The following is a 13127-nucleotide window of genomic DNA, read 5'->3' on the forward strand; positions in this document are numbered from 1 at the left end:
CTTCCGCTGCAGCCTTCCACGTAGCTGGAGCTATAGGCGCACGCTCCCATGCTCAGCTAATTTTTTTATTTATTGTAGAGATGAGGTCTCTCCTGCCCAGGCAGGTCTCAAACCTGCGGGCTCAGGCAATTCACTCACCTCGGCCTCCCAAAGGCGTGGGATTACAGGCTGAGCCACCGAGCCTGGCGAAAAACAATTTTTTTTAGATGCAAGGTCTTGCTATGTTTCCCAGGCTGGTCTTGAACTCCTGGGCTCAAGCAGTCATCCTCTCTCCACCTTCCAAGGGGCTAGGCAGGTGTGAGCCACTTTGCCAGGTGTGTATCAGTTTAAATACCATTAGTTTAAAAAATTGTTTTGTGGATCATTTACACCTTTTGTGCTATATTAAAGTTGAACCCAATCTAGCTGACTAAGTGTCTGGAATATAATTATCTTTAATTTTGTTTTCTAAACTGGTTCTCATCAATATTTCCATTGCTACTCTACATAACATTTTAATACTGGTAGGAAACTTTGAAGTCATCCCATCCAAACCCTTCTTTTTCTCAATCAAGACATTAAGATCCAAATTATGTAAGTGATTTACCATGTTACCTTCCTTCATGGATTGTGCGTGAAATTTTCTTTCAGTTCTACATGGAGTTATTCTGGATGACCTAGATTAGTGGTTTTCAAGCTTTCTTTTAATAAAACTCCTTTTCCTTTTTATGTTTTTGTCTTTTGAGTCAGTCTCTCACTCTCCCCCAGGCTGGAATGCAGTGGCATTGCTCACGGCCACCTCAGCCTCTACCTGCTAGGCTCAGGCAGTCCTACCACGTCAGCTTTCCAAGTAGTTGGATCTACAGGCCCACACTACCACTCTTAGTTAATTTTTAAATTTACTGTAGAGATGAGGTCTCGCCAGTTTACCCAGGCTGGTCTTGAGCTCCTGGGCTCAAGTAGTTCTCTCACCTCCACCTTCCCAAGTGCTGGGGTTACAGGTGTGAACCATCACACCTGGCTGCTTTTTTTCCTTTTTTTTGAGTTGGAGTCTCACTCTGTCGCCTAGACTGGAGTGCAGTGGCACGCTCCCAGCCACTGCAGCCTCAACCTACTGGGTTCCAGCGATCCTTCCGTCTCAGCCTTCCAAGTAGCTGGAACTACAGGCATGTGCTACCACGCCCAGCTAGTTTTTGATTTATTGTAGAGTTGAGGTCTCACCAAGTTGCCCGGGAGGGTCTTGAACCCACGGGCTCAGGCAGTCCTCTCGCCTCGGCCTCCCAAAATGCTGGGATTACAGGCTGAACCATCGAGCCTGGCCGTTTTTTTCCTTTTTTAAAAAAATGTCTCAGGTAACTCCCTCAGGTCCCCTCCCACTGTGGGAGCTTTTCTGTCCTCAATAAATCTTGCTTTTTAAAAAAAGTCTCACTTTGAGCTTCAATATATAAAATATAATTGAGAGAACTCAATTCTGAAGCCATGTCCAGTTGACTTAAAGTAATTTCTAGGAACTTAGGGCCCTGAAAATTACTATGCACTTATATCTTGAGTTTGTCTTTGTGCTAATTTTTTTTTTTTTTAGTTGGAGTCTTACTCTATTGCCCACTCTTTTGCCCAGGCTAGAGTGCAGTGGCACACTCACAACTCCCCCAGCCTCAACCTGCTAGGATCAAGCGATCCTTCTGCCTCAACCTTCCAAGTAGCTGGGACTACAGGCATGCACTATCACGCCGAGCTAATTTTTTTATTTCTTATAAAGATAAGGTCTTGCCATGTTTCCCAGGCTAGTCTCAAACCCCTGGTCTCAGGCGGTCCTGTCACCTCAACCTCCCAAAGTGCTTGGATTACAGGCATGAGCCACTATCCCCAGCCTCACTGTGCATATTTAATCATAGTATTTTGGTTGAAACTAGCAATAGACAATTCAAAAAAAAATGGACACAGAACATAATGAAACTTCATTTGGAGTATCAAAATACTTTGTAGAAATAAGGGCACTTTGTATTTGTACATTCCCGCTAGACAGCTTGAGGCTTCTAGAAGTTATTCTACTTATATTTGAGTTATTTATAATATGTGAATTGGCTTTAAATTATTAAAAATATTCTACACATGCACAATAAGAATGATCAATTATTGAGGATGATAATAGGAGAAGTTTTTTTGTTTTGTTTTTTGTTTTGTTTTTTTGAGTTGGAGTCTCACTTTGTCGCCCAGACTGGAGTGCAGTGGCCGCTCCCGGCCACTGCACCCTCGACCTGATGGGCACTGGCGATCCTTCCGCCTCAGCCTTCCAAGTAGCCGGAATTAGAGGCATGCGCTACCACGCCCGGCTGATTTTTTGATTTATTGTAGAGATGAGGTCTCACTGCCCAGGCGGGTCTCGAACCCGCGGGCTCAGGCAATCCACTCACCTCAGCCTTCCAAAGGCGTGGGATTACAGGCTGAGCCACCGAGCCCGGCTGATAATAGGAGAAGTTAAAAAAGTTATCAATAAGATTCTTGCCCTTAGGCCTTTATATTACAGTCTTCAGCATAAAAGTCAGAGATTGGTACAGATCTGTATTGATAAGTTTATATGCTATGATTGGTTGGGTTTTAGAAAACATGGTTTTAAAAAGCAGTGAATGAATGTTCACATCACGAGTCTGACTTGTTTTTCTTTCATTCAATAGGAAAAAGCTCCTCTATTTCTGAAGAGAAAGGTGACTCTGACGATGAGAAACCAAGGAAAGGAGAAAGACGATCGTCCAGGGTCAGACAGGTAACTCAGACACTTCCTAAAGAATTTGTCACCTCTCTAGTAATACTTTGGATATCTGCCCTCTCTCTTTCTCCTCAAATTGTTTTAGAGTTGGTATATATCTCTGTAGATTTCTTTGTAATCATCTCCTTTCTCCTCTGTGACATCTTTTGGTTTTGGTTGTTTTGTATTTTTATTTTTTTTGAGTTAGAGTCTCACTCTGTCGCCCAGACTGGAATGCAGTGGCCGCTCCCAGCCACCACAGCCTCGACCTGCTGGGCTCCGGTGTTCCTTCCGCCTCAGCCTTCCAAGTAGCCAGAATTACAGGCATGCGCTACCATGCCCGGCTGATTTTTTTTTTGTTTTATTGTAGAGATGAGGTCTCACTGCCCAGGCAGATCTCGAACCCGCGGGCTCAGGCAATCCACTCACCTCAGCCTCTCAAAGGCGCGGGATTACACGCTGAGCCACTGAGCCCAGCTTGTTTTGTATTTTTATTTAAGCCTACTCTTGCCTTCAGATTTCTAAAGTGTGTATATATATGTATACATTTTTTTTATACATACGTGTGTCTGTGTGTGTGTGTGTATATATATTTTTTGGATTTGTAATCTCACTCTGTTGCCCAGGCTGGAGTATGGTGGCATGCTCACGACCACTGCAGCCTCGACCTGCTGGGCTTAGGCGATCCTTCCACCTCTGCCTCCCAAGTAGCTGAAGCTACAGGTATGCGCCACCATGCCCAGCTAATTTTTAGATTTACTGTAGTGACATCTCGCCAAGTTGCCCCAGGCTGGTCTTGAACCCCTGGGCTCAGGCAGTCCTCTTGCCTCTGCCTCCCAAAGTGCTAGGATTACAGGTGTTAGCCACTGTGCCCAGATGAATATATATTTTTTAAAACTTAAGTTTGAGCCAGGCTCGGTGGCTCAGCCTGTAATCCCAGCGCTTTGGGAGGCTGAGGTGAGTGGATTACCTGAGCCCACGGGTTCGAGACCCGCCTGGGCAACTTGGCGAGACCTCATCTCTACAATAAACCAAAAATTAGCCGGGCATGGTAGCTTGCACGCCTGTAGTTTCATCTACTTGGAAGGCTAAGTGGAAGGATCGCCTGAGCCCAGCAGATCAAGGCTGTGGTGGCCGGGAGCGGCCACTGCACTCCAGTCTGGGTGAGAGTTGAGACCCCAGCTCAAAAAAAACCACTTAAGTTTGAAAGTAAGCAGACAGGTCTATATTCTTTTTTGGATGGGGATGGTGGCGGGTCAAAGGTTCACTCTGTTCTCCAAGCACACTCACAGCTCACCAAATCCTTTACCTTCTGGCCTCAGATCCGCCTCAGCCTTTCTAGTAGCTGGGACTATGGTCGTGTGCCACCACACCTAGCTAATTTTTTTGTTTTTTTTAGAGACAAGTTGCTATGTTTCCTAGGCTGGTCTCAAATTCCTGGGCTCATGCAGTCCTCTCTCCTTGGCCTCCTAAAGTGCTAGGATTACAGGTGTGAACCACTGCACCCAGCCTCTAATGCAAATATATATATTTTAAAACTTAAATTTCAGACAGGCTCAGTGGCTCAACCTGTAATCCCACCACTTTGGGAGGCCAAGGTGAGTGGATTGCCTGAGTCCGCGGGTTCAAGACCAGCCCTTGGCAACTTGGCGAGACCTCTTCTCTACATAAGTAAAAAAATTAGCCAGGCTTGGTAGCACGCGCCTATAGTTCCAGCTACTTGGCAGGCTGAGGTGGAAGGCTCACTGGAGCCCAGCAGGTTGATGCTGGGGTGATAGTGAGTATGCTACTGCACCCCAGCCTGGGTGACAGAGTGAGACTCCCAACTCAAAAAAAAAAAGACAAATTTGAAAGTTAGTGGGCTGGTCTGTATTCTTAAAGCACATTATATGCAAGATATGACATAATTATTGAATTAAAACCCCAAAGCTATACAACACTATACAACATTGAATGAGCAGAATACAAAAGTATGTGTAGTATAATTATGACTATTCAAAGTGATGAGGCTTAACATGGTGACTCAGGCCTGTGGTCTTAGCTACTCAGAAGGCTGAGACAGGAGGATTGTTTAGTCCAGGAGTTCGCCAGCATGGTCAACATAGCAAGACCCTGTCTCTACCAAAAAAAAAAAAAAAATCAGATGGGCATGGTGGTACATACCTATAATCCCAGCTACCATCGAGGCTGAGGCGAGAGGATAGCTTGAGCCCAGGAGTTTTAGGTTATGGTGAGCTGTAATCATGCTACTGCACTCCTGCCTGGGTGACAGAGTGAGATTTTGTCTCAGAGAGAGAGAGAGAGAGACATATATCAAAATGACAAAGATACAATCATATTAAGTAATAGTAGGTCAGTTTTCCCCACCTCCTCCATTTTCTAGATGTTCAGTTTACAATTTTATTTTAAAAGTTACAAGCTAAAAAAATTAACTAGAAGCAGCTTCATTATTTTATTCCTGTTGGTCATGCTATTTTGATTCTCCTAAGAGTCCACATTAGTCAGGATTGAATGCTTTCATACCTGTTTCTGTTGCTGAAAGTGTATATCATTAAATTTCTCCTTCCTAGGACTATCTCATTAGATACTTTTTCTCTTCTGTTGATTGTATTTGGCACAGACGTATTTGGAGCCTTTGTACATTTTTTCTTTCAGGCAAGAGCAGCTAAACTCTCTGAGTGTAGCCAGGCTGCTGAGGAGGAAGAGGATCAAGAAACACCTTCCAGAAACCTGAGGGTCCGAACGGATCGAAATTTGAAAACAGAGGAGGAAGAAGAGGAAGAGGAGGAAGAGGAGGAAGATGAAGATGAGGATGAAGGAGAAGGTGAAGGACAAAAATCTAGGCAAGCACCAGTCCTGAAACAGTTTGAGGAAGAAGAGGGGGAAGAGATGCCTAGAGCAAAGCCAGAGGAGGTGACGGATGAGAGACCCAAAACTGTACAGTCCCAGGAACAGGAGGGGTTAGAGAGAGGAGGGAGAGTTACAAGATCCCAAGAAGAGGCTAGAAAAAGCCATCTGACCAGACAGCAGCAGGAGAAAGAGATGAAAACAGCTTCTCTCCTTGAGGAGGAAGAAAGAGAAATAAAATCTTCACAAGGCTTAAAGGAAAAATCAAAATCTCCTTCCCCTCCTCGATTGACTGAAGATCTAGCGAAGGCTCCACTTGTGCTACAACCAGAGCAAACTGCCAGTGAGGAAGAGACTCCTCCACCTTTACTTACCAAGGAAGCATCTTCTCCACCACCTCATACACAACTCCACGGTGAAGAAGAAATAGAGCCTGTGGAAGGCCCAGCCCCCCCTGTCCTCGTTCAGTTGTCTCCTCCTAATACAGATGCTGAGACCAGGGAGCTATTAATATCTCAGCATACTGTCCAGTTGGTGGGAGGCCTATCTCCTTTGTCAAGTCCTGCAGACACTAAAGCAGACTCTTCAGCAGAGAAAGTGCCAGAGGAGAGTGTCCTGCCTCTAGTTCAGAAAAGCACACTGGCTGAATACTCAATCCAGAAGGGTCTTGAAACTGAGTCAGACAGATCTACTGAGCCATTCCTTCTAAAAATCGAGGAGTTAGCACCAGCCAAAGGGATCACTGAAGAATCTCTGAAACAGCCATCTTTGGAACAGAAGGAAGGCAGAAGGGCTGCTCACACCCTTCTCCCAAGCCACAGATTGAAACAGTCAGCTGATTCATCCTCTAGTCGGTCCTCCTCATCTTCGTCCTCCAGTTCTAGATCAAGATCTCGCTCTCCTGACAGTTCAGGCTCTCAGTCTCACTCACCTCCAAGATCCAAGCAGAGAGAAATATCCCAGACATGTACTCATGCCAACCCTCGTGATAGACCTAAGATAGGCTCCAGATCAGCGTCAGAGTCCAGATCACGTTCATGTTCACGTTCTCGTTCTCGCTCAGCATCCAGCAACAGCAGAAAAGTGAGTGTGAGAGAATGCTAGGTGCACCAATATTCTGTCTGTACTTCAGCCCCAGGAGAACCTGTCATGATTTCTGATAGGAGTAGGGAAAACCTCCTTTATTCCCCAGTTCACTGATTATTTTCCCCTCATGTCAGAGTCTGATTTTTAATTTTAATTCCCTCAATAGGGTCCTTTTTCATTCTGAGTCCTGATTCCAAAGAATATTGAATTCATTTACTACTCATCTTCACCACTAGATAGAAACTTCATAAGGGTATGGGCATGCCTTTTTATGTGTGTATCCCAGGACCCACCACCTAGTTGGAACTCAATAATTTGTTGAAAAAGCAGTCAAGGAGACCACTAACTCAAACCAGGAATAAACATAGACAGATCCAAAGTATTCAATTTGGTCAGTGTAAGTTGGAAAACTCAGTGATCTACTGAATATATACCATATATAATAATCTTCCTTATTTGTTTCATTTCATTTCTTCAGTCTCTAAGCCCTGGAGTCTCCAGGGACAGCAGCACCAGCTATACTGAAACCAAAGATCCCTCTTCTGGTCAGGAGGTTGCAACTCCCCCAGTGCCACAACTGCAAATCCTTGAGCCAAAGGAGAGGACTTCCACCTCCTCATCTTCTATCCAAGTGAGGCGTCAGAGCCAACCTGAGCCTGCCGAAAAGGATGTGACCCTGAGGTTACAACCTGAGCGGGTAGGCTATTGTGACCCCTCCCTAGATGGAGATTTAGGAATAAGCAAGATCTTCCCTCTTGTCTTAGCTATAAAGCTAAGTTATTCTGGACAAGTTTTAGTGGAAATGTAGAGGGTTGAGGGTACTTGTTAATCCTACTTAACTAATTTCCAACTCCCTGGTTTATGGAAGCCCTACATGAGACTGAGCAGCAGGGTTCTCATCTCCAGGGCTCTCAGGGTCACTTCTTCCTCAGAACTCTTCCTTTTATCTGCCCAAAAGGAAGCAGCTTTTTCTCAGTTTTCTCAAAAAAGAATTCTCATAAAATGATTGCTGATGTAGAAACTCTTCAAGTACCTATTTTTAAGCCATATTCTATTCCATGTTATAAAATGAAATAACAGATACAGAAGGCTATGTGTGGAGCTGGTACTGTGTATCCCCTGCCCTGCCTTTTTCTAGCTCCAGGTTGAAGAAAAGGAACCAAGCAGATTTAAGTACTTTGCTATTTTTGTTTTTGTTATCTCCTGACAGGGAAGCCCAAAGAAGTGTGAAGCTGAAGAGGCAGAACCACCAGCTGCCACACAGCCCCAAACCTCAGAGACTCAGGCTTCTCATCTGCCAGAATCAGAAAGGATTCATCCTGCTGTGTAAGTGATATGTCTCGACTGGGGCACAACAAGGAACTATGAGGTGGGGTATTTCTTTGCTCCCTAGGGTCCTTTGACTAAGCAGTCCTAGTTTCCTTTTAAAACATAAAAGCAGAGCTTTATTTGGACAAAAGTTTACTTCAGTTACTGTGTTGGAGCTGCCACCAGAACTTTTAAGATAATCTGAAATTAGCCGGGCGTGGTATCGCGCACCTGTAGTTCCAGCTACTTGGAAGGCTGAGGCGGAAAGATCGCCAGAGCCCAACAGGTCGAGGCTGCAGTGGCCGGGAGTGGACACTGCACTCCAGTCTGAGTGAGAGTGAGACTTCAACTCCAAAAAAAAAAAAATCTGAAAAGTGGTGGTCAGGGTATAAGGAAAACACATTTGGGATCATCTAGGCAAAATAGTCAACTTCCTTTAAGGTATAAGCACCAGAAGCATCTGCTTCCACACTCAAGCCAGCATAAAGGAATTGACTCAGGGTGTCTTAGTTCAGTCTTTAACTCATATTCGCTCAGGAACCCATTTTCTTATTTTTATTTTTTTGTTGTTTTTTGAGTTGGAGTCTCATTCTGTCTCCCAGACTGGAGTGCAGTGGCCGCTCCCGGCCACCGCAGCCTTGCCTGCTGGGCTCTGGCGATCCTTGCGCCTTAGCCTTCCAAGTAGCTGGAACTGCAGGCGCACGCTACCACGCCCAGCTAATTTTTTATTTATTTTAGAGATGAGGTCTCGCCAAGTTGCCCAGGCAGATCTCGAACCCACGGGCTCAGGCAGTCCACTCACCTCGGCCTCCCAAAGCGCTGGGATTACAGGCTGAGCCACCGAGCCCGGCCAGGAACCCATTTTCTTAAAGGATATTGCGAGTCTATAAAGAGGATTGCCTGAGCCCAGTAGTTTAAGACCAGGCTGGTCAACATGGCAAGACCTTGTCCCTACAGTAAAAACATTAGCCGGGCGTGATGATGTGTGCCTGTAGTTCCAGCTTCTTGGAAGGCTGATGCGGAAGGATCTCCTGAGCCCAGCAGGTCAAGGCAGTGGTAGCCATGATCATGCCATTGCACTCTTGCCTGGGTGACAGAGTGAGACTCCTACTCAAAAAAAAGAGAAAGAAAGGCACAGCGAGGTGCTGTTTTTCAGTTTGTGCATTTTCCCTGATTACTACCTGTTATTTTATTGAGCTGTCTTACTTATCCTAGGTTATCTTAGTTCTTACAGTATACAGTACAGCAAAATTTGAAGTCCCTATCAAGTCAGTTTATTCCTGGGTCCCTGAGGCCTTTAAACTTGCCATTTATACAATCAATGTCAATTTTTAAATCTTATATTAAGTTTTAGAGAAGTACTCTTATATCAGGCTAACTGTATAATTGAATAAGTATGTCATTCATTATTCTGAACTAAGTATAAATTAAGATGCCATTAAACCAAAATTTCCGGCTTCAGAGTCTTATGGGAAATGAAAAAATGAAGCATTATGGGAATAAGATTGCTTAGCTTTTAGACATCAGTTCAGACATTCTGAACTTTGGAGTATGTCCTCTGTAGACATTTGGCCTAATGTAGCTCCATGCTTGTTTTTATGTCATTTCAACACCATTAGTATGATTTTCCCCTATCTATAATAGTCTAATAATTTACACTCTCCTGACAGCTTCAAACTATCTTTTAACTCTGAGTTTTGGAGGGTGGTGGGCAGGTGACATCTCATCTCTCTGTGACTTTAATGATAGTTTTGTACTCCTTACTGTGTAGCTTTTGCTACTATTCATTCTAATATTCTTGCCTTTGCTGCCATCTTGTGACTGTTACATTTTTTATTTGGATGCTGAGTTCACTCTACTTTCTTTGAAAATTTTTTTCCCCCCTTCTGGAATGGGTACGGTATCCTTTGGAAAAGGGTTTTTCTTCTAGGACCATAAAGTGAAAATACAGCGGATTCTGGAAGGTGTTCAGGATTCCCCAGCTACACCATCGATGAGGAAATGGGGTGACATCTTCCCTTCCATATCCCTCAACCAGATGCAATACCTGCTCCCCCCTCCCATTCCATGGAGGTACAGCATGTTCTTTGTAAAATGGCAATTTTGAAGTGGGTATTGACAACCTGCTACTAATTGGGCCTGAGGAACTGCCTCTTATGCACCTTGAAAAGCAACTGATTTTCTGAAAAGCTCCTTGCTAGCCTTAAAGTTCTGTAGGTCTATGAGCTCCTAGTAACAGAAAAGCATTTTATGTTGTTTTGAAGCACCTTTATTTCTGGGCTTTTTCCTGTGAGTCCAGGACAAATGAAGCTTGTAGTCTTGAGTTTTTCCCTCTAGGTAAAGGTGGCTTGGATCTTCATTTTATGACTGAGATAATCTAGTCACATTGATTCTAATAAGGTGATAAGCAAGTGGCACCTTGGGCAAATACTGAGATTGTTCATTGTTGCCTAGGCAAGCTCCATTTGAGCAGTCTATAGAAGAGAAATGCAGTCTTCACCCAGGAATAGTTAAAACCTATCCCTCTTATCTTTTCTCCTTCTACCTGCCTACCAGATGGTCTGTTCAACAGCCTTAAAGACATGCCCAAAGACCTAAGCCCATAGGCTATTCTGGCATTGGATTTGGTAAATGAATCTTGAAGATATTTGCCTACGTTTCTGGAGGCCCCACTACAGCTGGTTCATGACACTCCTGTCTTTCACCCAAACAGAGTATTAGTGTTCAGCCTGGTGGGCCCCTAGAGCCCTGGCCAGTTTTAAAAGTGTTATCAACAGTGCTAAATGGAAAAGATCATTGTGGTTTATCCTTGGTTTAACAAGAAGACACAAGACTTAAAACCAAACAGCAGTAAGCCGGGCTCAGTGGCTCAGCCTGTAATCCCGCACTTTGGGAGGCCGAGGTGAGTGAATTGCCTGAGCCCGCAGGTTCGAGACCCGCCTGGGCAACTTGGCAAGACATCATCTCTACAATAAATCAAAAATTAGCTGGGCATTGAAGCGCGCCTATAGTTGCAGCTACTTGGAAGGCTGAGGCGGAAGGATCGCCGGAGCCCAGCAGGTCGAGGCTGAGGTGGCCGGGAGTGGCCACTGCACTCCAGTCTGGGCGACAGAGTGAGACTCCAACTCAAAAAAAAAAGCAGTAAATGTTTTTTCAAAAAATTAGACTTTACCTCAAGGACCCCTCACCACTTGGAAGAGATTGCCTAACCTTTTTGCTGTGCTTGGTTAAATCCATTCTGATTCTGATTGTGCCTGAGGAGTTCTAAATTTATGAGGTAAGGTGTCTTTTTCATTGCTCAGAGCAGGCATTTGTGAGCCCTCAGTCCTATTTCAAATGAGCCCTGCCCCAAAATCCAGTCTTCTGCCTGCTATGGATGTAACAAAAATGTTCTCATATAGCATAAAATAATGGTACTCTCTTTTTACATTTAAAAATGAGGGTGGGGGGGATTTTGTGTGGGCACCTGTATCATTCAGCTATAGTTAATTCAGACATGAATTTTTCTAAATACAACCTTCCTGTGTACACAAACCTAGCCGGCAGTAGTAACTTTAAGCTGTTGGTGTACTATCCCTATTTGTCCTTTTGCCTGTGTAGAAGGTAGGTAATCATTCTTTAAGCCAGTATGGCAGTGTAATTGATACTCCCCAGGGGACCTACAATGCCAGTATCCCAAATGATGCATAATAAAAAAGCAGAATGTGTTGTTATCAATAGAGTTTGCTTATTGAGAAATTGGTATCTAAGAACATATCCCTAAAATCATACTGTTCTTGGTTTTCTTGGATGCTCCTGAGAGTGTCTAGTCTCACTATTTCATAATAATTTTCACATCAGTTCCTCAGCTCCTCATGAATTTTCTGTATTAACTCATATTCACATATGAATTATAATTGATATAAGTAGCCTCTAAGTAGTTCTGTCCTTTTCTTCTGGACTACGAATGCTTTGTGTTCTGTTTAATTATAGATATAACCCCACCCCTTACTCCCCATGCAGTTGCACAAGTTTTTCAAAGATTTCAGGAACATTTGTGCAAGGACTTAAATAAGAGGGAAGGGAGATTCTTTATGCCTAAAGAGATTTTAAAGAAAAGCTGTATGAGGTTCTGACACATAGCTAACAAGGCTTTGAGACTGGTCCTATAAGTAGTCCATTTTGGGGACAATTTCAAGAATTTCTCATTATCTTCTGAAAATAAAGTCTTGGGATTTCTTGGGCCCACAGAATTGATCATGGGGAAATAGAAAGCACAAACCTCCTGAGTCTTAAAAAGGCCAAGAAGAGCATCATAAAATTCTTATTCTTAAAAAACAGACTGAGATGAGTGGATTGTCTGAGCCCGCAGGTTTGAGACCCGCCTGGGCAACTTGGCGAGACCTCATCTCTACAATAAATTTTTAAAAATCAACTGGGCATGGTAGCGCATGCCTGTAATTCCAGCTACTCAGAAGGCTGAGGCGGAAGGATTGCCGGAGGCTGCAGTGGCCGGGAGCAACCACTGCTCTACAGTCTGGGTGACAGAGTGAGACTCCAACTCAAAAAAAAAAAAAAAAAACAGGAGAATTTTCAGTAACAGCTAATTCTTCCTCCAAATAAGCTGTTTCTGGAAAGGCATGTTAGCAGCTGAGAGTATTTTAGGACAGTGGATGAACAGGGAACATTTATTTGAGAATGTTTGAAGGTAACAGTTTCTGTAGGATAGCATTCTCTGTGGGAATTCTATCCAAAAAAAAAAACTTTTTAAGAAGAAAACCTTTATGTCAGTAAGCATTAAATAATTATCCACTTGGTACCCACAGTGACACCCTAATTCAGAAATACTTATACTTATGGAGCATTACTTTGTTCTAGGCCCTGGCCTCAGGACCAGTCCCTACCTTTGAGAAATTCTGCAGGGTGGAGGTTGGGGAGCAAGTAAGGTAGCAGGTATTATACAGAGTGATAAGGGCATTGCTGAAAACCTACCATACCAGCACTGAATTGGCTGCATCAGAGAATGAGCAGTCTACCCTTTGAGGAAACTCAAAAAAAAAAAAAACCTGGGAGTGGCATTAAATCACATAATGGCCTGTTCAGTGTACATGTGTTTTATGTATATCCTTACCTTGATTTAGGGTATTCTCTAAACCAGACTCTTTTTTTTTTTTTTTTTTTT

General features: G+C 43.7%; 1 protein-coding gene across 3 annotated transcripts in view; it reads left to right on the forward strand.

Moving 5' to 3' along the window:
• ACIN1 (apoptotic chromatin condensation inducer 1) overlaps positions 1 to 13127 on the forward strand; it is a 42534-nt gene that overhangs the window by 14539 nt on the left and 14868 nt on the right. For all 3 annotated transcript variants that reach the window (XM_021717470.1, XM_021717471.1, XM_021717472.1), the window contains 4 exons: positions 2655 to 2743; positions 5381 to 6655; positions 7137 to 7355; positions 7869 to 7984. In XM_021717470.1, coding sequence (XP_021573145.1) covers positions 2655 to 2743; positions 5381 to 6655; positions 7137 to 7355; positions 7869 to 7984 — 1699 coding nt within the window. The remainder of the gene's footprint in view (positions 1 to 2654; positions 2744 to 5380; positions 6656 to 7136; positions 7356 to 7868; positions 7985 to 13127) is intronic.

This window comes from Carlito syrichta, unplaced genomic scaffold, assembly GCF_000164805.1.
Source record: "Carlito syrichta isolate Samal-C Ts95f unplaced genomic scaffold, Tarsius_syrichta-2.0.1 Scaffold309773, whole genome shotgun sequence".
In the NCBI taxonomy this organism is placed as follows: Eukaryota; Metazoa; Chordata; class Mammalia; order Primates; family Tarsiidae; genus Carlito; species Carlito syrichta.